The sequence below is a fragment of the Hakea prostrata genome, chromosome 3, assembly GCF_041222555.1.
Source record: "Hakea prostrata isolate BN-2017 chromosome 3, UWA_Hpros_2, whole genome shotgun sequence".
Lineage (NCBI taxonomy): Eukaryota > Viridiplantae > Streptophyta > Magnoliopsida > Proteales > Proteaceae > Hakea > Hakea prostrata.
In genome coordinates, this window is record NC_142602.1 from 29,223,057 (window position 1) to 29,249,771 (window position 26,715).

Sequence of the window (26,715 nt, forward strand, 5' to 3'; positions counted from 1 at the left end):
AAGCCTTCCTCATTGACCAACATATCTCTGCTGCCCCTGGCTGCATCCTTTGGTGTAACGGTTTACAGGATTTAGAACACTTCTTTTTGGCATGCCATTTCTTCCACTCCATCTAGGAGAAAGCTGTTAGTGCCATCTGGCCCCATTCTCATCATATCAATGCTTTTGCTCTAGATCCTCTATGGGTCTTGAGAACCTACTCTGGCCATTCTATTTGTGTCTATACTGGCAAGTTGGTGTTTGGGGCTTTTGTATATCACTTATGGTGGGTGCACGACCTTAGGAGATGGACCACTAACTCCGCGTCTCTGTACTTGGTTTTGAAAAACATCTCCTTTGATTTCTCCTCTAGGCTCCAGTTTGCCCCCATCCCCCTATTTTGGATACCCCAAGCAACAGACGTTTATTGTTACCTGAGGCCTTGGTTCCTATTTGTAGCTCCTCACTAGTAGATTATACGCTGCTCCTCCTTCCTCCTCCTCTCTCTTTCCCTTCCCTCTCATATTTTCTCCTTCTCTCTTTCCCTTTAGGGTTTTTGTTAATGATTATTTATTCTTCCACAATAAAATGTTCTAGAAATCCTTTTACCTATTTAACCTGTCAAAGCTAAAAGAAGTCCAACTACTTCTATAGATCCTATGCTAGGGTATGAGAGATGTAGTAGGTTTAAATTTCGTTTTGCTTAATGAAATTAGTATTTCTTAAAAGTCCGCTCTTCAATCAATTGAATTTTCATGTTGATATGGGTAATTCATTGAATTTCTTTCAAGGAGCCTAGTTTCTAGTTCCTATATGCCCATGGTAGGTGCATAAATAAGAAATATGTGGAGAAAATAGAGAAAAAGAAAAAAAGGGAGAGGAAAAAGAAAATGCTTAAGGACATAGAAACAGGCCCAAAACTATTCTGCAGATTAGCACTTGAGACTTATTTCTCTCCTCTTTTGCCTTTTTGTGGCTCACTTAACCCTCTTCCTCAAGTTGGAGCATAGATGTTTAACATGCCCAGCTTGTTTGGTGTAGCTTCAAATGTATGAGAGCCAATCTTCCAAGATCTTTAATGACCAACACTAATTGGACTAAGAAGGTTTCTTACCCTTAGATATATGGGTTGAATATTTTAGACATGAGGAATTCAGCTCTACAGGTTTAGAATGGTTGTATCCACCTTAATGCAATATGATACATCCTCTCTTCTGGCTGCTGCTTCTCTTCCTCCTGTTTTCTATTTTCTGCTTTTTGGTTGACATGATATCAGAGCTCTATATACTGGTCAGTGCCTAAGTAAATTCCGTGTTCCTGGTTGTTCTTTCATATTATAAACCAAGGTTGTCGAGGAGGCAAGGCGACCAAAGCGATTGGGGATCCGCCTAGGCGACAAAATGGAGCCTAGGCGGCAATAAGGCGACCAAAGTGGTTGGGTAAAATTTTTTCAATTCAACTACTTTTAAACTACTTTTTAATACAATTACTTTTTATAATAATTTAAGCAAACATTCAGTAGTCACATTCATCCAAAAAAGAAAGCATTCAAGAATCATAATTATGAAAAATTATCCAAAAAAAAAAACACAAACATAAGTTCATCTCATCAAGCATCATAAGAATGACTATGTACTAACAGGGCCAACACGATAAATTAATAGATCTCATTATTCTGATTTCCAAGTCATTGTTCATTTAATGATTAATTAATTCTCGATGTTGAGTATGGCTCATGCTTCACATTTTGTTGCTAACGGGCACGGGGTCCTGCTCACTTTGGACCTCAGAGTTCCTTTTCAATTTGGGCATCGATTCCGAAATGACTAAGCTATTAAATTTATATGCGGCTTTGTAGAATTTTGATTAAAAAAAAAAGTTAGGAAAAAGATATTATGCACAAAATGTCGAAAAAGCAGCTGCTTTAGCATCTTGGCGGCAATAAGGCGCATATGGTGACAAAGCGGTAGCGTTTAGGCGAAAAAGTTGGGGGGGGGGGAACAGTGCGTCAATTAAGTGGTTCAAAACAAGGTAGTTGAAAAATCGCCTTGCCACCTAGGTGGCCGCCCCTAGGACGCTTTGACAACACTGTTATAAACCATATTTCTGTATCTATATATTAGTTTCTAGATCCTAGTTACCTTGTACTCTATTCGGATCCCACTACTTACCTTCTGTGGAGATATCATCTTTGGAATAGAGCTACAGCATAAGGTGCAGATGAACTCCTTGAAACAACGGGTGTTTCTTCCACACTTTTTGCATCCCCCCTCTCCCTTTTGACACCACATGTCTGGGGGGTGTAACAGCTGAAGTTTCCATGTCGCAAAACTTACAATTTCCCATCAATTTTTAGCTCTTTCTTTTGCCCCTATTCTACAATGAAGAGTTGGAGTTTTTAATCACCAGTATTCTTTATGATGGTCTGTTAAATATTTTTTTGGCTGATCTTGTGCTTTGCTATTGAAGTTCACGTCTGTGGATTTTGTTGACATGGTTTTGATGCAGGCAGGTGAAAGATTTTAGATGTGTAATATTTGTTGAACGGGTCATTACAGCTATTGTTCTTCAATGTTTGTTGAGCCAACTTCCACAACTTAGCTTCTGGAAGACAGAATACATGGCAGGGAACCAGTCTGAATTGCATTCTCAGATTAGGAAAAAGCAGATTGGAATTGTTGAATCATTTAGGAATGGCCTGGTATCTATCTTTTGTCTCTCTGTCAACTTATTTTTCTGATGCATTGCATTCATCTGACAATGCTCTGCTACAACATTACTAGGTTAACATTATTGTTGCAACCCAGATTCTCGAAGAGGGAATAGATGTTCAAAGTTGTAATTTGGTTATAAGATTTGATCCCGCAAACACTGTTTGTAGTTTTATACAGTCACGTGGCAGCGCTAGAATGCAGGGTTCGGATTTTCTAATATTTGTTGAGAGGTAGTGTTCTACTCCATTTCGAGATTCTCTTTTAATAATTGTAATTTGCTTTCAATTATTCTTATTATTCATATAAATTGTTCTCCCATGTTCAGTTATTGCACGAAAGTTTATAGTTAAACAAAAAACTTATTTATTGTTTATTGCGAGTACATGTCAATTTTATCAAAACTCGAACATTTGGACGGTTATCGTTCTTCCTTTGAAGTTTAGAATTGTTTATGTTTTTGTTGCAAGTTTTTGGTGGCACTCACATATCACACATTTACACATTGATCCATCTTTATCCATGTTGGTGACTATTTTTCTCATGGTATTAATCCTCTTCATCAAAATTCGAGTTCCTATAAACATACATGTGAATTGCCGAGGGCATAATATATGCACAATATGCAAGTTCTATGAATGAAGATGTAGAATCTATAAAACCTATTATGTCATAGAAAACTAGTTGCCTGTTATAATTTGAGTGTGGGTGGGTCATTTTATTGATCTTCATTTTCTTCTTGTTCTAGTGAGGATGCTTCTACACTCCCAAGAGTTGAAAAATATTTAGCAAGTGGAGATATTATGCGAGAACAATCCCTACTTCATGCTTCTCTTCCCTGTGTGCCACTTGAAACAGAAATGTTGGATGAGGAATTTTACCGTGTTGAATCTACTGGTGCCATTGTAACACTAAGCTCTAGTGCTGCTCTCGTCAACTTCTATTGCTCACGACTCCCTTCCTTTGGGTTTATTCCTTAAACTCTCTTTGAAAGTGTTTTTATTGAATCTTTCAGAAGCTGTTAAATTAACATTTAAATTTCTGTTTGTTGTTTGTTCTTACATTTTTATTTACATTTTTGTGTATGCGTTGGAATTTGAAGAAATTATTGCTTAGATGGTATTATTTCATTTATAGGCCCCAGTGGGGTATTTATAATTACAATCTTAGTAAATTCCACTCTAAATAGGAAAAGAAATATGAAAAGCAAGTAGATAAACCAATCTTGGACTTATTAGGAACCAATCTAACACCGAATAGGAAATCAATATGGAAAATATAAGATAATAAAATATAATTAATATAGAGGATTTAAAGGGGAATCCTATTCCAATTAAGAAACCTAAGTCATACTTCCAACACTCCGGCTTAAGTTGAGGCATAGATATCACACATGCTCGACTTGTTCAAAATAGGATGAAATATTTGTCCAAGTAAATATCTACAACTTGATCTTTGTACTTCACTAATTAATGATTGCTTTCCAATTTTTCTTTGATAAAATGTCTGCCAATTTTCACTTGCTTCATCCTTATCTCTGCTGCAACTTTAAGTTTCCAAGAAAGAAAGTCCAATGAACAAAGTAAAATCTTCAAATATCGTGAAGACCAATTTTTGCACAAATCTGAGGTGAAATATAATTTTGAGGGTAACAACTGCTAGGATAGTAAGAAAACTGAAACTTTAGATCTGCAAAAATGTTAGATCTCTGAAATGAAATTTGCCAATGTAAGGGACAATCTCCAAAGGTAATAGAGATCAGGTTCTGCATAGGTTAAATGCCAAATCTAGAGCAAGGTTAGATCTCCAAAGAGGAAGATTGTCAAGGGAAGGGGCAAATCTCCAAGGGTAATAGAGATCTAGTTCTGCATAGTAGCGTTAAAAAAAAAATATGAAACTTGCAAGTCTGCAACAATTTTAGGTTTCTAAAGAGGAAATTTGCTAAGATAAAGGGCAAATCTCCAAATGGTAATAGAGATCTAGTTGGGCACAAGTCTAAAAAAAGGCATTCCAATAGGAAGAAAACTGATTGGATCTAACCCAAACGAAATAGAAGCACACTATAACAAATTTGGGAAAAAAGAATAAATTTTGAAAGGTTCATGGGAACCCCAGTTCATCTTATTTCATTGAACTAGGGTCCAATTCTTCAAATTAGAAACTTAGATGGCTCTCTAAATAGTAATCTCAACTGGCTCTGATACCATGTTGGGATTTGAAGAAATTATTGCTCAGACAGCATTATTTCATTCATAGGCCCCAATGGGGTATTTATAATTACAATCTGAGTAAATTCCACTATGAATAGGAAAAGAAATATGAAAAGCAAGTAGATAAACTAATCTTAGACTTATTAGGAAACCAATCGAACACCAAATGGGAAATCAATATAGAAAATATAAGATAATAAAATATAATTAAAATACGGGATTTATAGGGGAATCCTATTTGAATTAGGAAACTTTAGTCATACTACCAACAATATGGTTATTAGGGCATTACCTAAGTGCCATCTTGTCTCTAGACTCATGCATCAGTTTTTGTGTACCATTATGGTGCAGTGTGGTACATGAGATCATATTTTAAAGCATGTAAAGAAAATGATACAACAGTAAGTATATGAGGCTTCAACCATAGCCTCAGAGCATCTGTGATTCCTCTCTTCAGCAAGGAGATGATACTTGTAGTAGTGATTTGCTATTAATGATGCTGGATAAGTAATTCCAGGAATGGACTTGATGAGTTAATAACTAAAACAAAAGTACCTAGAACTCACTGACGTTGAGTACTTGAGTTCCTCCAAAAGAATGTGGAAATCGGAAATGATCCCTGATGGTTGCTCCTTCTACAATGTTTGTATCCCAAGCTTGAAGATGAAGACTTTCTTTGCTTTCAAAATTTGTAATGGAATTAGGGTTTCAGTCTTAATTTTTTAAACAAAATTTGGTGGTGGAAGTACAATCTAATGGGCAAGATCATCCGAAGTGGTTAGGTTCTAAAAGGAAGTTGTTAGATTAAAAGGATAATCCTACAATGTGATCCAACTGGAAAACTGCTAATGGTAGACAATTTTCATTAAGTTTTCTCCCCCACAAAGTCAACATCCCCAATGGACCTTGCATTCATGGGATTAAATGGCTGTCATAATCCATAATACATTGCACATTAATACATTAGTATCACAACTTTTGACTGAACACAAAAAATTTGAATAAACTTTTCAAATATTATTTATTTAACAGAATAAGACTGTCATCTTTTACAGCATGAAGTGTAGGGAAATAGATTAGTTCACCATAACTTCAGTTTTGTTTGTCTATGTTTTTGCATTTAAACTCTTAAAAATGTAGAAGGCAGACTTGGGAATTTCACAACTTTGAAAACTGTACCTGATCTCTACAGGTCTCCTCCCCCTCTTTCTTTTCTTCTCATTGTTTAACTCTGGCTCTGGCTCTAGCTCCTTAACCTTGCATCCCCCTCTGCCTTTACCTGACCACAAAAAGTTTCTCAGTTCTGATCATGGTCTCCTGGAATTGATTTCTCAGTTCCATAACTTTTTTCAACCTATGGGTTGTTGATCACTTGATTGCAGTGGACAATCGTATTGCTCTGCATCTTGTTGCGCACCTTAATAAACCCATCTACGCTGTTGAACAGAAGGTTGTATCAGTTTGGAATCACTATGCTTCTTTCAGAGACTCAGTTTGGAATCACTATGCTTCTTTCAGAGACTCAGTTTGAGAAAGAGTCACTGCCAAGTCAAAAATTATAATGGGTTTCTTAATACTGATGTGAGTGGGTATTTTTTTCTCCCGGTGTCCTGCTTGCCAGTTTCTTTTAGCCTGCTGAAGTGAGATGTACTTGTTTGGAGAAAAAAAGTACTATTTATATGGATCGGTCTCATGTCATCAACGGTCAACTTTACACTTTGGTTATCAGGGCTCTAAGCATCCACTTTTACCTTCCTTAGACCTTACCACATTCTCTCTCTCTTTCTCTGTCTTCCACTTTTCTGGGCCTCTCAATGCATGTTGGACTCATCTTTCATTACGATTGCTTAACCAGCTAGATCTGCAAGGGGCAACCTGCAACCCACCTGGAGTTCAGGAAGACACACACACTGAAAATTCATGCATCTATAAGGAACATCTCCTAAGGCATCTGCAGTGTCTCCATGGCAATGTTGAAGCCATTATAGCTCTTCTGGTCAGTGGATTAGGCAGGCTTCCCTCGACGTATGAGCTGAACATGTTCCCTCTCCCATCTCTCTCCAGATCTGGCTCTTGCATTCTCCTTCCGCTTTCCTATGAGATTTCCATAAGGGTAAATTTACAATAGCCCTTGACATCAACTAAATCAACAAAGGATAGAGAAGCAAATAGTGGGATACACTATTTCACTCTTTTGCATGTGTTGAGGGACAAGATTATATACTAAAACATCTTTTGCAAACTCTTGCAAAACATATAATGGTCAATTGACTCGCGGTAGATAACTTACTTGGGTGTTCTCCTAAAACGGCAGTTATAACCATATTTAGTGTCACCTGCATTTAATTTGGACCCTAACCGCCTAAGTAGATTTCTATAGACACAATTCTATTGGTACTTATGAGCCTTGTGACAATGATATTTAGTATAAAAGTCAAGGTCCACAATTATTGAATTTTAATTTATTAAATTCTATTTTATGGACACACATCCTGTCATTAATCCAACAGTGGATTGTCTTACAAGCAGCCAATCCTGTATTGTCGAATATCTTGGACTTGGGTGAGGTGCTCTTTATTTGTATTGTCCTTCTGTTTCTTTTTTCTTTTTCTTCTATTCTTTCTATGCTCCTTTTGTATTCCATTTCCTCTTCTCGTTTTTGTTCTGTAACTTTTCTCTTTCTTCAATATCTTCTCTGGAACCCCAAAATCTGTTCTCTTTTCCTCTGGAACCCTCTCCTCTCCTCTCTCTCTCTCCCTTCTCTTCCCTAAATCTGGTAGTAGCATATATTTACTAGATTTTCTGTTGCTGTAAAGTTGTTTCTAATAATAGCATGCATTATTGAGTTTGCTATAGGTGCTTTTTTTTTTGGGGGTGAATTGCTATTTTGGTGTTGGGGTAATGATGTTAGATATATTGGCAAATTAATACATAAATTCAATCTGTGTTGCTTTATTGTAATGCTGGTTCTGTAATGCTTGTGTTCCTATGCAGGCCTCATGTTTCTTAAGTGGCTAGGTGCCCCTTCAATGCCTTTGGTTGCCTATGCATTTTAACAATTGTGTTTAACGTGCGGCTTTTCTTGTCTTGTTTTTCCTGTTTATAGGTACTTCCGGCCAGCTACTAGGTTTAGTATTGTTAAGGATTCTGAATGCTGCACCTGGCGTCTTCCCTTGAGCAGTCCCGTACAATATGTTTTGGCCCAAGGTGAGGTTAAGAAGTTGAAGAAAATTGCATGCCTTGAAGCATGCAGGAAGCTCCATGAGGTCGGCGCTCTAACCGATAATTTATTGCCAAAACTAGCAGAGGAAGAAGCAAATGCTCAATTAGTAGGTAAGACTTTCAGCCATGTTTTAACAAAATTGTATTTGAACTATACAATATCTTAGGTTGCAACCATGAAATCTCTTTCTAGAAGTATAATTGTTGATTTTTCTGCTGTCTATTTCGGCTCCATTGGAAGTTGTTAGGAAAACAATCTTTTCTAATCCTTTCTAGTACTGGACTTCTATAATATCCTTTTCTGACTCTGGTTCTATCTGTTTTGTTTAGGATTTCCCAATACTAAGATCATTACGTTGATTTTTCTAGGTATCTATGATTGTGTCAGGAATGAATCATACTTTGCATGGAACAATTTATCAAAACGTTTACCTAGGGAATGTGCCTTGTAGATTTTGGAAATTTTGAGGAATTAAGGTGTGGAGATTGGAGATTGTTTCTTCTGGAAGAGGTGCACTTAGTCCTTGCCCGCATGTTTCATAAGGTCAACAGTGTCACCATGTCCCCTTGGGAATTTGGGATTACTGCTTCATTCAAGAGCGAGGATGACCATATCACAGACCTGAACCCCCTTATTGGTCCTACATTGTCTGAAGTAGATTGGGTCGATGTGGGTTAGGGAGGTCTCATTGCAAACTTTGGAAGAAGAGCACTCTATTTCTGGTTCGAGTTGCCGAATGGTCACTGCTATGCACAAATTTCTCTGGAACACTGATGCTTGGTCACTGAATTGGAATGATTGTGCATCAAACATGTGAAAACCAAGCTTCTAAATTTTCCTTCACCATGAGGACAATGTGAATTTCAAGGGACCAGTAGTGTTAGGACCCCAGGATCATGCCATGTGGTGGGGAGAGAGAAAGGATCAGTGTGGTTAGGGGATTATAAATAGGAAGAATTGGGACGAGAGGGAGGGAAATGTTGATTTGAGTGATTGGCCAGCCTATTTGCTGAGGGCAGCAGTGTGATATGGGGGTTGACGAAATAAGAATTGAAATGTTTGATTCTTCAGTATCTTATTCAGAACTTTACAATCAATATATACACAACTGCTATCTATGAAATAGGAAAGAATATCCTACCTAGAAGATTAGAATAAATAAGAAATCTACCTAGAATAGAAGATTACAATGAATGAGAAATCTACCTAGAATAGAATATTACAATCAATGAGAAATCTATCTAGAATAGAAGATTACAATCAATGAGTAATCTACCTAGAATAGAAAAATACAATAAGAAAAATACCTGTAATAGAATATTACAATCTGATCTACTTAGATTAAAGATACTAATAAAATATTATGATATGATTCTAAGATTTTCCACACTCCCCCTCAAGCTGGTGAATAGGCATTCTCCATTCCCAGCTTGGATATGCATTTTTGAAAGGCCGAGCTGCTCAATCCTTTAGTAAGTACATCAGCAAGTTGACTGTGTAGACACATACGGCGTACAAATCAGTCCGCTATCCAGCTTCTCTTTGATGAAGTGTCTGACAATCTCAATGTGCTTGGTTCGGTCATGTTGAACAGGGTTATGTGCTATACTGATTGCTGATTTGTTGTCACAGTAGAGTCTCATTGGTCCACCCCATTCAACCTTTAGGTTTTCTAAGATAATCTTCAACCAAAGTAATTCACATATTCCTTGAGCCATTGCATGAAATTCGGCTTTTGCACTTGACCGAGCCACAACATTCTGCTTCTTGCTCCTCCATGTCATAAGATTGCCACCAAGAAATGTGCAATATCCTGTGGTTGACCTTCTATTTACTACTGACCCTGCATAATCAGCATCAGTGTATGCTTCTAGTATCATTCCTTTATTCCTTCTAAATAAAAGGCCTCTCCTTGGCGTCCCTTTTAAATATTGTAGCACACGGTGAGCTGCATGCAAGTGAATTTCCTTTGGACTGTGCATGAATTGGCTGATTACACTAACTGCATATGCTATGTCTGGCCTTGTGTGAGACAAGTAGATTAGTCTTCCTACTAGTCTTTGATACATCTCTCGGTCCACAACAACATCTTCTTCTGCATTCCCAAGTTTACTGTTGGGATCTATTGGAGTGTTTGCTGGTTTACACGCGGCCATTCCTGTTTCTTTAAGGAGATTAGTGATATACTTTTGTTGAGAGATGAAAATGCCTTGTTGAGAGTGAGCAACTTCAATGCCAAGGAAGTATTTTAATCTTCCTAAAGCCTTGATCTCAAATTCCTTAGCCAAGCATTGAGTCAAATTTTTTTTCTCTTTTTCTTCATTTCCTGTCACTATTATGTCATCGACATACACAAGTAGTGCCGTGACTCCCCCAGATGATGAGTGCTTGATGAACAATGTATGGTCTCCTTGACTTTGCTTGTAACCCATACTAATCATGACTTTAGTAAATCTGCCAAACCATGCCCGCGGTGACTGTTTGAGTCCATATAAGGCCTTTTTTAACTTGCATACAATATTAGCATCTAAATCCTTCTCATAACCCGGTGGAACATCTATGTAAATTTCTTCCTTTAGTTCACCATGCAAGAATGCATTTTTAACATCAAACTATTGCAAGTCCCAACCATAATTTGCCGCCAAGGATAGTAAGATTCTGACAGTATTCATTTTTGCAACTGGAGCAAATGTTTCAAGGTAGTCAATCCCGTAAGTTTGGGTGTAGCCCTTGGCTACCAACCTTGCTTTGTACCTTTCTAAAGATCCATCTGCTCGATACTTCAATGTATATACCCATTTGCACCCCACAGGTTTCTTCCCTTCTGGTAATCTTACAAGTTCCCATGTTCCATTGCTTTCTAATGCTTCCATCTCCACATTCATTTCTTGCTTCCACTCCTTATTGGATAAAGCCTCAGATAAGGTGTTAGGAATGGCAATGGTGTTTAAGCTTACCAGAAAGGCTCTATGAGATGTGGAAAATGTTTAAAGGACAAGAATTAGGCAAGAGGGTACATGGGTTTCGTTGTGCATTCTCTAGTGCCTTTCCTGATGGCAATAGGAAGGTCTAGTTCATTACTATTTGTGGGCACATCGAATTCAGTTTGTAGTGAAGGATTAGTCATTTGTACCTCATTTCCAGAATTTGGATTGGAGTCTTGAACTTGCACTGATTCTGGAACAAGATTCTTCTTCCTTGAGAACACCTTTCCTTTGCCAAATCTCACATGCTCAATATCAGAAATAGGCTCATTCATTTCAAAGTTTGACATATGTTCATGTTGTTCACAGTTTGACACAGGTGAGTCTGACACAAGTTTAGGTTGTTCACGGTTTGACTCGGGTGACATAGTGAAGTATTTGGGAGTGAACTCTAAGTCAAGTAAGGAATTCCCATTCTTATCTTCCATTATTGAATGCTCCCCCTGAAGATGAGGTGTGGAAAAATAAGACTTATGTTCATGAAAAGTGACATCAATGGAAACATAGAACCGTTTGAAGGAGGGTGATAGCACTTATAGCCCTTTTGAGTGGAGGAATATCCTATAAATAAACATTTGAGTGCTCTAGGATCTAATTTACCCCGATGTGGTCCATGAATATGAACAAATGAGACACACCCAAAAATTCGAGGAACAAGGTTATTTGTCGTTTTTAGGTTTGGGTAGAACTGGGAAAGGACATCCATTGGACTCTTGAATCCTAAGACTCTCGAAGGCAGTCGATTTATGAGATGAGTTGCTGTGAGGACTGCTTCCCCCCAAAATGACTTAGGCACATTGTATTGGAATAGGGAGGCTCTAGTTACATCAAGAAGGTGGCCATTTTTCCGTTCAGCTACTCCGTTTTGTTGTGGGGTATCAACGCACGATGACTCATGTATAATTCCCTCCCTTTGAAAGAATGGAGTTAGAATTTGATTGAAATAGTCTCTGGCATTATCAGATCTAAATCTTTTTATACTAACTCCAAATTGGTTTTTAACCATGGAATGGAAGTTGGGAAGAACACAACTAACATCGGCAAAGTTTTGGAGTAGAAAAATCCATGAGACACGAGTGCAATCATCAATGAATGACACGAACCACCTAGCCCCGGACACATTAGGAATTCTAGAAGGACCCCAAATATCACTATGAATGAGATAAAAGGGGATGGAACTTCTTTTCTTGCTTAAAGGAAGTGGTACACGCTTGTGTTTAGCAAACTCACACACATCACAATGAAACTCATCGACATGTATGCCTTGAAACAAAGAAGGAAACAAAAGACTGATTACCCTAAAGGAAGGATGTCCAAGTCTGTGATGGTAAAGCCGGATTTTTCTTTATTGGTTTGAGAAGGACTACCATTAGTAGCATGTGATTGGCTTGGTGCCTCAAGGTAGTAGAGTCCATCCCTTTCTCTAGCATGTCCAATCGTCCTCCCCGAATCCTTGTCCTGAAATATACAATGACTATGGTGAAAGACTACATTACAATGTAAATCTTGCATGAGTTTCTTCACAGAAACGAGATTTGTAGATAGTCTAGGAACATGTAGGACATTTTTCAAGGTGAGGGATGAGTTGAGCTCAATATTTCCAGTTCCAGCCACAGTAGTTAACGAGCCATCAGCAGTAGCTATCTTCCTACTACTTGGACAGGGAGAATATGTGGTGAAAAGATTTGGTGAGTGTGTCATGTGGTCAGTTGCACCTGAATCTATGATCCAGGGGCTTGGAAGAGAATTATTAGAGACATTTAATCCAATAGAAAGTGGAAACTCACCTGAATATGCCAAAGAACATGTACCTGGTTTTTTGTTAACGTTGCTCAAAAGAGTTTTTACACGTTCTATGTCCTCTTGATTAAGGCTAGCAACCTCTTTATTAGTGACTTCAGGTTGCTGTGCAGATGTAACATGCGCCTGACCATTATTTCCAGATTGCTCTCCTTTGTGCCGCCACTCTCGGCTAGGAGGTTTACCATGAAGTTTGCAGCATCTTTCCCGTGTGTGACGAGCTTTCTTGCAGTAGGTACACCATAGATTGTCTCTGTTTTGCAATTCTCCATTCTGCAGATTTTTTATTTTCTGATCAAATGCAGTCCCGAAAGTAATCTCTCTTGGTTCTGACATACTCTTTGTAGGTGCTTAAAAATAGTATGTGAAACAGTAACCAAAGATGCAATAGAATGACAGATAAGGCGGAGAAATAAAAAATCTGTTTTTCAAGTAAGGAAAAATAAACAGAACAGAGCAGAATAAAGAATGGCGATAAAGGCCAAAGGAAGAATAATCTCTGTGTGGCGGAAACACCAGAGATTAAAGGCAATGAAGGCCTGAAAGCTGGACAGCAATCCCAAGATTGGTTGGCTCTGATACCATGACGAAATAAGAATTGAAATGTTTGATTCTTCAGTATCTTATTCAGAACTTTACAATCAATATATACACAACTGCTATCTATGAAATAGGAAAGAATATCTTACCTAAAAGATTAGAATAAATAAGAAATCTACCTAGAATAGAAGATTACAATAAATGAGAAATCTACCTAGAATAGAAGATTACAATCAATGAGAAATCTACCTAGAATAGAAGATTACAATCAATGAGAAATCTACCTAGAATAGAAGATTACAATCAATGGGTAATCTACCTAGAATAGAAAAATACAATAAGAAAAATACCTATAATAGAATATTACAATCTGATCTACTTAGATTAAAGATACTAATAAAATATTATGATATGATTCTAAGATTTTCCACAGGGGTGACTGGCATCATTAAAACCAGTTTATCTTTGTTTATTTCTTGGTTTTTGGTATTAAATAGGGGGTTCTTATCATGTTTTATCAGGGTTTTGTTAGGTTTACTACCCAACATACCTGTCTTATCAATAAGTCAAGGGTATACTCCCTTTGAGAGATATCCCGTGAGTGGAATATGCCAGCTTTATGCTCAAGAAGTATCTCAACTTTCCCATGCCCTAAATTTCAACTTTTTCTCTAAAGAAGATCTTCAGAGAAGAGATTTCAGCTACATACATTAACGATACAGTGATGTGAGCCTCAATTTCTTAATAAACAAGGTATGATTTTCATGTTGTGGCCGATGGAGATGAAAGCTTTATAAAAGCTTCCAAAACAAAGCTCTAGGAGACTACTTTAACCTATATATAGCAAAGCAAGAGCCTTCCTATGAGTGTCTTTGGAAGTGAATCTGGATGGGATATCCATGTATACCTCCTCTAGAAGTTCTACTTGGTAAGATGCATTATTCACGTCTGATTGTAGGATATCTTATCCATGATTTACTGCATATGGAAGAACGACTTGCATCATACTCATCTTAGCAACCATGGATAACATTTCTTGTTGATAATGCCATATGTCTGTGTGAACCCACATGCCACTAGTCTCTTATATCTGTCCAAAGTGTCATCAGCTTTATGTTGATCACAAAGACACATTTGCATCCTGTAATTCTCTTCATTCATTGCCTGTCTCTAGTAGGAATGAGATAGTGCATCCTGCTAACTGTTATCGAAAGAAATAGAAGTCCAAGAGGAAACAAATGACTAGAAAGTAGGGGACAATATTAGCACAGGTCTTGTGAGGTTTATGGACAGCAATTAGTTAGTTTAAGGAAGAGACAATATTAGGAGTGCGGGTAGACTTACCAAATCACGGAGCAACTATAGAACTTAAAACTGGTAAAAGTGGTAAATCCAGTGGGTGGAACTTACAACAGCAGACTCACCTGAGCCTGTGTTGGAAACTAATTGTTAGAATATTAAGTGGTCAAACGTAACTGTTGCCTTAAAGGTAAGCTGGCTTTGATAATATCTCCTTCACTGACCTTCTTTACCTGTAGCAGAAATTGTTAGAAAATAAGGCTTAGTCATGTCACCTGACAGTCCTTAACACTGTAGATGCCACCCCATGTTGCAACTTGCAACGGGGAATATGCAAATCGACCTTCAAGATAAAACAGCCCTGGCTCCCTCAATAATTGTGCACTCAACTATTGGATGCCTTCGAATGCTATAGGGTTATGCTATGTCAAATCTCAAGACAGAACCAAGAGAACACATAACATGCAATACTTGTATTTTGATAACATAAGAGAATCTGTCTTAAGAGAGAATTGATTAATTCCATGAAAGCTTTGATTAGTCTCAAGAGCACCTTAACTTATCAAAAGAGGTAATTGATTAAAGCAAAAGAGACTTGTTTCAAGAAGATTTCAACACTTGATCTGTTGATAGTTGATCTGTAGAAGGCAAAAGAGTTCCTCAATTTATAGAGCAAGAGAAGCCATTAAGTAAGTGGAATTAAGAGGATTACTAATTGAAATAAGAGCATCATAAAGATCATAAAAATAACTCCAAAAGCTGATTGATAAATGAAAAAGTAAAGAAATTAAGGTTCTTCAAACATAAATAATTAAACCTATTTTGAATCATATTCATTTAAAACTAACAGTTATCCTGAGGATGAGCAGAACCAACTTTTTCTCCCTTCCAGCCCCCTTGGGACGGCTATATAATTTCCAGTAAGTCATCCTAGTATGATGAGGGTGGCCACAGTATTCACATTTTTTCTGTAGAATGAGTAGAGACGGGCCTACTAATCTAATCAGCATTGTCTACTGGCACAGAAGGCTGTGCTGTAGTAACAAGAGCTGCCTATGAGGTGCGATTGGAGGCACCAAGGCAAAATACATTAGTAAATACTAAAATACAAAAGGCAGGTACCTTATTACCTGAGTGCCTGGCGAACTCCTTGAATTGCTTATCATTTTGACTACTGTGATAGAGATTAGAGAAATGGAAAGCATTAAATGTCTCTTTTTAAGGTAGCTTAATGAGCTGACTACACTAAGAGGACGTTAATGACTTAGCGCTGATAACTTTTAGTATGACTTGGACAGTTGGACTGACCACAATAAGTAATCAAATGACAGAACTACCAAAAGGAACTCAGATTGTTTTCAAGTTTTCTACCAGCCGACAAGATGAGACGGGCCAGAGCCTACAAGTTTGTAAGCATCAATTAGTGAGTATTTGTGCTATGTTTCGGCCTTATTTTGCGTGCAGACAGTACAATTTAACTGCTATTATGTCAGCACCATAATCTTGTTTGGAGCCTAGTATTAAAGGTTGCTCATCACTCTGCCAGAAAAGAAATGGTGGCTTTCATTTGTTTTCTCTATTTACTTTATTTTTTCATTGGTAATGAGTTTTTCGTTCATTGAAAAGAAGAGGTCAGTTTCATTGATGAATTTTTACACAAATAGGTTATCATTTGGCCATAAAGTGTTTTCATCTTCTTCTTTTTAGTGCTTTATTGACTTAGGAGTTTAGACCGAACTACTGAAGAACTGTAAATCCGTTGATCCAATGATTGTTACCAATCTCCCTAGTAAACTCTTGTTTTTGTTTTGCTTTCAGTATTGTCAAGTTAAGTTTCTTGCTGGATGATTTACCCTTGTTTCTTGTTATTTCAGTTGGATACGTATTAAATCCATTCCTTATTGATTTGAAATTTATTTGTTCGTCGTCTGTGATGCAGGGAATATATCATATGAAGATGAACATGATAGTTATTTTCCAGGAGAACTTGTTGGTCATCCATCATTTAATTTTCAAGAGGGATTGTACTTTTGCTATTCAATTGAATTAAAGCGGAATTTCGAGTATGATGTTCCATTCAATGATATTATTCTCCTAATGCGGGGTGACCTGGAGCTTGGATCTATGAATTATGACTTCAATTTAGAAATTGATAGGGGTTCTCTCACAGTGAACATCTTGTACCATGGAACTATGCGTCTTAATTCCGAACAGGTATTAAGTTTGATCATCGTTTGTTTAAGGTTATGCTAATATAATCTCAGAACTTCATATATTTTTTTCTCCCTTTTCTTGTGAAATTGGCTGTTATAGGTTCTTTCAGCTAGGAGATTCCAGATAACTGTTCTGAAGCTGCTTCTTCTAAAGGATTTGTACAAAGCAAAGAATGCTGTAGACAGTTCTCATCTGGAGTCAAGTCATCAGATGATTGACTATTTACTACTTCCTTGCAGAAGTTGCCATCTGGAATCTAAAATTATAGATTGGGAGTGTGTTAGGTCTGCTTGTTTTCAACGTACAGTACAGCCAACTGAAGTTGTTCAGGTCCACCATAAGCATCCTTGTACCTCAAAGGGTTCTACTTGTAGTTTGCAGACAAAAAATGGTGTGATATGTAGCTGCATTCTTGAGAACTCCTTAGTGTTGACTCCTCATAATGGTTGCATATATTGTATCACGGGGATCCTAAATGATTTGGATGCGAATTCACTGATGAAAGGGGGTCGACATGCTGTTACATACAAGAAACATTACCAGCTCCGGTGTGTAGTCTCTCTGCTTGTTCATATAGTTTTACATTGCGTGTAGATTTATGTGTTCTTTGGATTATTTTGTAGTTTTACTTTATAAAATAAGTTTTATGTGCTATATCCCAAGTAAGTTTGGTCAGCTACATGAATACTTTTTCATGGTCACTATCTTTAATCTGGAAGCCATCTGCATTTTTTCTAACTACTTTTTCATAGGAAGGTATGTTTCCCGTTGTTCTTCTATATTCGCTTCTATGTGCCATATCATCTCTCATCACAAATACATCCAATAGTACATGGCTGAGCAACTTCAAATGATTTTGCTTCAACTTATCACTAACCGGGGGCTTCCTTCATTCCCTTGAATATGCTGATTTATTATTTTATTACTTTGTTGCTTTTTCTACTCACCCTCTTCTCAGCATCACATTTTTATTTTCACCTTGCATTATTCAGGTGCTTCTTTCTGATAACTAACTGAAGGGTAAAAAGAAAAATCTTTCACAGTTTTTAGGGTGCCTGTCCTTTCAGTTCATTCTTTTTGGCATGTCTTCCTTTGAACCATTGCTTTCACCCATCTAGTAGAACTCTCTAGTCATACTAAAGTTTATGTTTTTGTTAAAAATGAAAAGAAAAGGGGAAAAAATAGAAATGAAAGGGTTAGAGGTCTGATTCTCTTTGTTTCGTACAACAGGCATGGGATTGAATTACAATATGATGGAGAACCTCTGCTTGTTGGGAGACATATTTTTACAGTGAAAAATGGACTTCAAAGGCATAACCATCAGAAAGACAAAGGTTACAATTGTCCACTGTTTCAATTTCATTTTCAAATTTTTGTGTTCCTGAATGTGAAAGTTACTTTATTGTCAAGATGAGCAGAGAAATGAAGGTATAAGCAATGCTGTAAAAATTCTTTTAGATTCTTTTATTTATTTATTTATTTATTATTATCACTAGGCATTTGAAAAAACAGAAAGAACTTTTGATACTTTTGCATATAATAAGCTGTTTTTTAAGCAAAATCGGTGTGTGGGAAACTGAAAAGAACTTCTGCTATTTTTCCATAACATTATGAGATGTAATGAGCAAAGTTCGAAAACTTCATTTCAGAAAATTTTAAGATTTTTTTGTATATTCAAATTCACCTAAGAAAACGTTATGTAAACTATAGGGCTGGGATTGTTTTGGTTGGACTATCCTATCTGTACCATTTCGGCAAATGATAAAATGAAATGTATAAGTATGTTTTGTTTCATGAAATCAAACTCCCTGGTACTCTTTGACATGGAGAACTGGAATACCATGCAGGGATTGCCACATCCCTTGAAGGACATCAGTTGTTGCTTGTTAAGGACATGCAGGACTGGGTGTCTATGTATTGTTTACTGTACTCTGTTTCTCCTTTTGACTATTTTCTTGAAGATTTAATTAACATTATGTTCCTTCAACCATTGTTGCTGAGTTACTTGTTCCACTAGCCAATTAGTTTGTATGGTTGTTAAAAACCATGTGGAATTGGCAGTATACAAGAGGTACCACATAGGGTTTTACATCACTGCTAACCTAGGGTGCAAATATGAAGGAACACCTTGTTTGACTTAGTTTTCAATTTTAAGATTTACTCCAATTCAATGTTTTCCTGAAGGTTTTTCAGCCTACTGAGGAGGTTTTTCCAATAGAGATAAGCTTGTAAAAGACCATTGTTTCAGTGAGATTTTCCCCCTAGATGGTAAGGGTGTCAGTTCTCCACTTTCCCCTTTTCCCTCATCTTGTTTCTCTTCTGTAGTGCCCATGCCAAAGCTCTCATCCCCATGTTCAAAGCCTTAAACATCACCCAGATCGCCTAGCTCTTACAATCTCTCTCTGGCCTCTGTATGATCATCCAGAAATCCCACCTCTTTTTGTCCGGTGCCTTTGAAACTCTTAAACCCATCCTTCTCCAGCTCACAAGTTTCACCATAGGCTCCCCCTTTCCCCTGGGTTATCTAGTTGGGCTTCCCCTCATTCATGGTTTTCGTAATAGGCACCATTATACTCCCTTGACCTGATCCACAAATGCTGTAGCTCTGGAGAGGAAAGCTCATACCCTTTGCTGGCCAGACTGTTCTTGTCAAATTTGTCCCTCAATCTTCTTTTATCTAGTTGTGATTGGTGCAGGATCTTCTCTCTTCCCAAGTCCATCACCAATGCATAGTCTCGCTTTTGCACATTTTTCTCAAAAAAAGAAGTCTTTAGATTCCTCCACCCTATGAGGTGGTCCTCCATCTATCTCCCTAGATCTGAGGGTGGCCTTGGCATCTGTAAGATCCCTGACTACAATGCTACTAGTCTTCTCAAGCTCATCAGGAAACTCTCTTTCAAGGAAAGTTCAATAGTTTTTATTCCTACCTTCTTAAGACTGATTCCTTTTTGGATGGCTCATATGCCCAGCAACCTTCTTGGTTTGGAGGAAACACCTCCTCTTCTCTTCTGCGCAATCTTCTACCTCCTCATTCATTTTTCTATGGATACCTTTATCTCTTCTTGGCCTGATCCTAGGGGCCCCATGTTGTTCTTTACCTTGTTTCCTATATTGTTTGTAAGTCGATGATGTCAAAAGCTACCCTCTGTCCGTCCTTCATCACCGAAGGGACATGGTCCTCCCCTCCCCATTCACCTTGACTTCACCTGTTCTGATAAAACTATCTGGCTTTGCTTCCTGTTCTGGCACCTTTGGTACCACTTCCAATTGAGACATTTCCTACACCCAGCAACCCCATCCCTTAGCGCCTTCTTTCTACTTTAAAGGCAGTATGGAGAACCCTAAACCTTTTCTTTCTCACCTAGGTTTTCTTTATTCACTACCATATTCTAGTCTCACCTCACTAGACTCTTTTCTTTTTGTCAAGCTGAAGATGTTAACCACCTTTTCTTTTCTTGTCCTCTTGCTTGCTCAGTTCCGTCAAAATAGATTAGCTGCCTTTGGCTCCATTCTGGACGTATAAGATGCTTTGCTTGGATGGTTGTGGACTATAAGATCTTTTGGTTATTCTATTTGTAGCCCTACAGGAAGGTGGACCAGGTGGAGTCATTCTATCACCTTAAAAATGACGTAGAATCTTAGGAGTTGGACTTTCAATACTAGGACGAACTTCATTTGGAAAGCCATATTTTTTTTTGCTAGCTCCTATATTCAGATGCTACCCCACCTCCCTTTCAGAACACCCCAACAAACATGCATATTCTTGTTACTTGGGGACCTATCTTCCCTCTCCTGTTTACATTGTCCCACTTTATTCTCCTCCTTTTCCTAATGGATTTTTTTATTCATGAGCATGGTTACCGGCATCATGGATCTTTGCACTTGGTCAACCAAATTAGATCATGGTGGTTTCTTCTTGCACTAGACTGACTATCTGCAGCTGTATACTTGTGTTTCATCTATCATTGACCTCATGAAAGTGGATGTATCAATTTTCCTTCCAACAAATTTGCCCCTTTTCTTTTTATATTTATTAATATTTTCTTAGTATAGAAAACAATGTCAGTGGGATGGGGAAGCTCACCTTTACCAATGAGAGTTAAGTCTCTCATGCTCTTAATCATGTAGATCCTGCTGCATCTCTGATGGAAGAGCATGAGCGAGCCCATCCAATGTGTCAGATTTGAATCTTCCATTTTTTATATAGTATGCTTGGTATCTTATTCACAGATCATGATCTATATTCTTCTGTTTTACTCTTTTCCTTTTTGCAGGGAATAGTAACAATTACGTTGAATTGCCTCCTGAACTCTGTTTGGTCATTATGTCTCCCATTGAAGTTGGTGTTATCTATTCTTTCTCATTCATTCCATCCATCATGCATCGGCTTGAATCTCTTCTTATTGCCATCAACCTAAAGAAGTTGCAGTCAGATCATTTCACACACAATGTTTCTATCCCACCCAAAAAGGTATTCTCAATTATTTTCCTTTTATGTAATATGTGTTTTTAATATAGAAGGTTTTGCGTTGTGTGACCATAGTTAGTTAAAATGAAGCTGTAACCTTCCGAAGTTGCCCCTTTGTACAATAGGGTAATATTCTTTATCTCATAGGGGTTTGAAAATGGAAGTAGAGATATATAATGTTAGCTTTGATAATTATCCTGTCTTTTATGCATATCTGCAAGGAGTCTCCTAGTCCTTTCAGGCACCTTAGTTGCCTAGATACCTTGTTGGTGTGGCCTTTGTTTTAAGCAGTGCCGTCCCCTTGCTGTGCACTGGTGCAGGTTCAGCAAAGCCTGACAACCTTAGCCTAATTCTTTTTTATATTTTGGTCTCAATGTTCCATTTTACAGGCAGTGCATCTGTTTTCCACCATTACTGGTTGCATTAGCTATTAATTAAACTCTCAAGTACCATTGGTTGTGTTAATTCTTTAAAACAGATGATGACAGATGAATTATATAAATGAAAAAAAACCCCACAAAGTCACCATATGCATTCAGATAATTCTTATAATCTCAACCCTATAATGTTTGGCCTTCAAGGAAAGAAGAGAGGGCAGACACACACTGATTCAGAAAGACTTGGGTTATCTTGTTCCATCCATTATCCAACATTGGCAGTTTCCGCATGTTGGCCAGGTATACTAGGCATTGTGATCAATGGTTAGCATATGGAACTGTGTTCTGCAATCCTCCTATCTGTAGTTAATTCTTCTAGACTGTTTAGTGAAGTCCTTAGGAAATGCTTGAGATAATGGTTGAGATACCTTTTAAAAATGCTTTAATGAAATTAGATTTTCTTTTAATTATATGTGATTGACATAACATCGAGATGTGGGTAAGTAAAGGAACCTTTCTGCAGTTTCTGGCTTTTGTATTTTATATTAAGAATAACAATCTGGCTGAGCTAAGAAGCCTCTCATGTGGGAACCTTAAAATTTTTACAGAATAAACGATATCAGGCTTTGCGACCTAAAAGAAACTGTAAAGGCCATTTATTCAGCATATTTTCAAATACCATTTTATTGGCAATCATCCATTGATAATTTTGTATAGTTCTATCTCAATGTTTGTTTAATGTTTTGGATTGTTTAACCTTTTTCTATGTGTAATAGGTTTTAGAAGCAATTACCACCAAGAAGTGCCGAGAAGAGTTTTCTTTGGAATCCCTAGAGACACTTGGAGATTCATTCCTCAAGTACGTGACATGTCAGCAACTATTCCGGGCTAATGAACACCATCGTGAGGGCCTTCTTAGTGCTCAGAAAGAGAAAATGATCGCTAACTCCTTTCTTTGCAAATTAGGATGTGACCATAAGCTTCCGGTAATATGTTAGCTTATTCTTTCATTTTCTTATTTGGACTGTCAGGATTTCAAATTTATACTCAACATCAAAGTTTTTCTTAAATTGTCTCTGATTTTCTATTTTGATGGCCCCCAAATTCATCTAAATATCTTTTACTAACGGCAGGGTTTCATCCGTACCGAGTGTTTTGATCCTAGACTCTGGCATATTCCTGGTGATCATTCTGAGTTGGATGAAGTGTTGCTTCCTGATACTAGAAAGATTTATAGTAAGGGAAGAAGGAAAATCAAGAGTAAAGTAGTCGCTGATGTGGTTGAAGCATTGATTGGTGCATACCTTAGCGCTGGTGGAGAATCGGCAGCTTTACTGTTTATGGATTGGCTTGGAATGAAGGTTGACTTAGTTAATGTGCCACATGAGAGGCCCTTCCTGGCACATGCAGAGAGGCATGTTAATATTCACCACATTGAGTCATTGTTGAAGTACTCGTTTCGTGAGCCTTCATTGTTGGTTGAAGCATTTACTCATGGTTCATTCATGGTTTCAGAGATACCAAAATGCTACCAGGTTTGTCCATCTTCTCACATTTAATCAAAATTAAGTTCTTCTCTATTCATATATGTTGTGCTTGTGTCTATTATAAAATTCATAATGCAACCACTATTGGGAAGTATAATTAAGCATAATGAATGGTCCATTTTTTGTAAACATGTAATTTGGCATACTTAACAAAGATATTTTTTCCTTTTATAAGCTGGATGCTCCCCATTTCCATAGTTGTCATGTTTTCAGGAATTTCTTGTTGAACCAGGAATCAGTGGTCGTGTTACAAACAGTTTGGTGTTACTTGGTTCCTAATAGTAGGATTTAGCTTGCTACTCCATAACTCCATTGATCACTTGATCAGAACTTTTAGTTGAAGTCCTTAAGACTCATTCCAACTCCCTAGATGGTTTGAAATCCTTTACTGCTCCTGGTTCTAGAGCTTGAGGCAGAGCCGCAGAGCAGGACCATTTGTCAACTTTGAAACAAGTTTCATAGTTTCGTTTCATCTCGGGGTTCTGACCTCGGGATGAAAATATCTTGAGATTTTGGCCAAAAACTTACTGAAAGCCTGAAAGCTGTTTCAGATTTCTGCTAGGTCTTGGTGGTTGTTTTAGGTGCATTTTATGCATGCTTTTTCTCTGGTATAACCTATTTTAAAGCCTATAAACACATATTCATGGTTAATTGGAATAAAAAACAACACTAATAATTCTTTTTGATTCACACGTGCTTGGTTGTTGGGAACAGTTGTATGTTCACAAATTAAAATATGCTTAAGGTATTAATTGACATATATGATAAGCAATTTTCATTAATAATCAAGTAACATTAAAGCTACATTAAAATGTGCATAACCTACGAGACAACTAAGAAAGTACCTAGAAGTAGCCAAATATCAATCACAGAACGTCAACTGATAGGAAATACAGGAACAAATAAATTCCTCTAGACCTAGATTAACAGAAGATGCTATGTCGGACTTGCTCAATCCTTTTTAAGTCCGTTATACACTGTGCTTTGATTGTGACACATGCATCCTAGGATATAAACTCTGAGAAGAATCGAACATAATGAGACATGACCTCCATATAGAACCCATATCCCATCCCATCCTAGAATATGGGTCACCAAACTATGATGTACTACCCATTGATCTACACCATCATGTGGATCATATGCTTCCACTATGTATGGTTATGGTGGCTTGTGTGTCGGGTACGAGAACTTCTTATTGATGAAGGAAGATTTCAATCACTATACTATTAGCGTGAGTGGAAGCCATAGCTAACAATAGAATACAATAGAATACAATAGAATTGGCATATGCTTCTCCATCCTAACCATTTGACCATATGGGTTGAATTCATAGAAGAAATTTCGGTCGAAACAGGGATTTTGACCTAGGAAAGGCTGAAATTTCCAAGTTTCGACCAAAATTTCGGTCAAAAATTGTGATTTTTTGCTGAAGTTTCAAACTTCAGTTTTGGGCCTCATATGGACTCAAAATGATCTGGATTTTTGCGTGCTACCTGTTTCAAGCATTACAAATACCATAGAACTACTATTTTACCAAAAAAACCATTGAAAATGTAACATTCAAGTGTATAGTATATATGAGAAGTAGCGAGAATATTATCAATTACAAGTCTACTTGATTCCATGTCTCCCTCTTCCCTCTACACCCCATACAAATGATAATACAAGTCCCATGATGTTTGCCCCATATAGTTGTTGACGAAGTCGGCAACTGCAGCTCTCTATGTGGCCTCATCCACATGCCGAAGATGTCCTGATGGTGGGAAGTTGTGAATCTCCGGATAAGGAACTGGTTCAACTGCATATGAAGAGGATGGTGGTGGTTGTGGTATAAAGTGGAAAATTTGCTCAACAAATGAAAAAACACTGTGGTCGTCGGTAGGGGTTGGGACATCATAAGCTCCATATGCACTAATTATCTTAAAAGCTCCACAACATGCTCCAGAAATTGCATACATGCTTCCACTAATACTCTCCTTAAAAATTTAAATCATAAATTAATTAATATGTTTTTAATATTTAAATATTTTGAAAACTATTTAAATATATATTAAATATGGTAAAAATAGATAATTAATTTGAAGCTCATACATCACTATACAAGTTACACATACATTTTTAGCTATATATATAATTTAGAAAATATTTTTTAATGACAAAAGAATATAAAAAATACTAGGAAGAACTAAAAATTATTTTTGACCGCACAAATTCATAGATCATCACTTTAGACTAGACATACTTTAATTTGAAAGCAATCTAAGTTAGTCTAAGCCATTAACAAAACAAAAATAAAAAATGGAGAAGTTTGTTGACTTGCAAAGAAGTTGCTAAATGAGGTGAAAAGAGGGCATAATGCAAAAGAAATGGGAAAAAAGGGTTTGGTGTCAAAATTTGGAGAGGCAATGCAATCGAAATGGTAGAACCAATAGGTTTTGATTTTTATAACATGAAATGTATAGTTTCGGCCCATACAAAATTTTGGATCGTTTCAACCGAAATTTTGTATTGTTTCGGTTGAAACATATAACTTAATCCGAAATAATTGGTTTTTCGTTTCATTTTTCAAAAATGCAGGTATTTTGATCAAAATATTCAACAATTTCGGCCGAAATTTCTTCCTTCTGTGGTTGAAATATGACACACTCTGCTTTGAGGCCCTCCTAGATGAAGTAGCATCATTGATAAAAGATGGGGCACATCAATACCCACTCTCTTAGGTGTGCCTATTGCCAATACTCAATCCACCTGTAGAGCTAAGTTATTAATGTCCATCATACATGTCTATCTACTAGGCTCTAATTGGCCATGAGGCCCTTCTCAGCAACCCCCCTAGTCCCAGTGGATGAGGAGGGCATGGTCCATGAATTGACGATGTATTCCACCATGGTGTTCATTCTATGTGGCATGTGTGTATTGTGGTTCTGTAGTGAAGTTGACGGGGCTCAATGTATCTGGCACTAGAACCACTTAATCCACTTGTAGTCCATTATTCACCCCCACCCACCATCCCCGTTCACCACTACTAGTATCAGGTTATAAACTCTACTAGTAGCAGCCTTTTTAACATCAAAACCACCACAAATGTAAGCTTGACATTGATTAGGAGCTTGGGTCTCATCCATTTACTGTGCAGCTTGAACTTGAATCTATACCCCCATCCTCCCCATCACCATTAGCACCACATGAGTAGGTGGATCAACAATTCTCATCATCTTCAGTAGCTCCACTTGTAACCTCGAATGATATAGTTGCTACATCCTGGAGTATGTACCGACCCTTGTCAGCTATAATCTCATTTGCACCAGCCTCAGTTATAATAGGTCCTCTCTCCAAGGTGATCCAACAATGGCTCACTTT

The 26,715-nt window shown here is 37.4% G+C and overlaps 1 protein-coding gene across 2 annotated transcripts in view; it reads left to right on the forward strand.

Moving 5' to 3' along the window:
• The window catches only part of LOC149022020 (endoribonuclease Dicer homolog 2-like), a 63,191-nt gene that overhangs the window by 18,020 nt on the left and 18,456 nt on the right, over positions 1 to 26,715 (forward strand). For both annotated transcript variants that reach the window (XM_089150219.1, XM_089150218.1), the window contains exons 7-16: positions 2,488 to 2,680; positions 2,763 to 2,923; positions 3,439 to 3,657; positions 8,007 to 8,233; positions 16,686 to 16,960; positions 17,060 to 17,508; positions 18,191 to 18,294; positions 21,235 to 21,431; positions 22,582 to 22,791; positions 22,939 to 23,340. In XM_089150219.1, the coding sequence (XP_089006345.1) occupies positions 2,488 to 2,680; positions 2,763 to 2,923; positions 3,439 to 3,657; positions 8,007 to 8,233; positions 16,686 to 16,960; positions 17,060 to 17,508; positions 18,191 to 18,294; positions 21,235 to 21,431; positions 22,582 to 22,791; positions 22,939 to 23,340 (2,437 nt within the window). The remainder of the gene's footprint in view (positions 1 to 2,487; positions 2,681 to 2,762; positions 2,924 to 3,438; positions 3,658 to 8,006; positions 8,234 to 16,685; positions 16,961 to 17,059; positions 17,509 to 18,190; positions 18,295 to 21,234; positions 21,432 to 22,581; positions 22,792 to 22,938; positions 23,341 to 26,715) is intronic.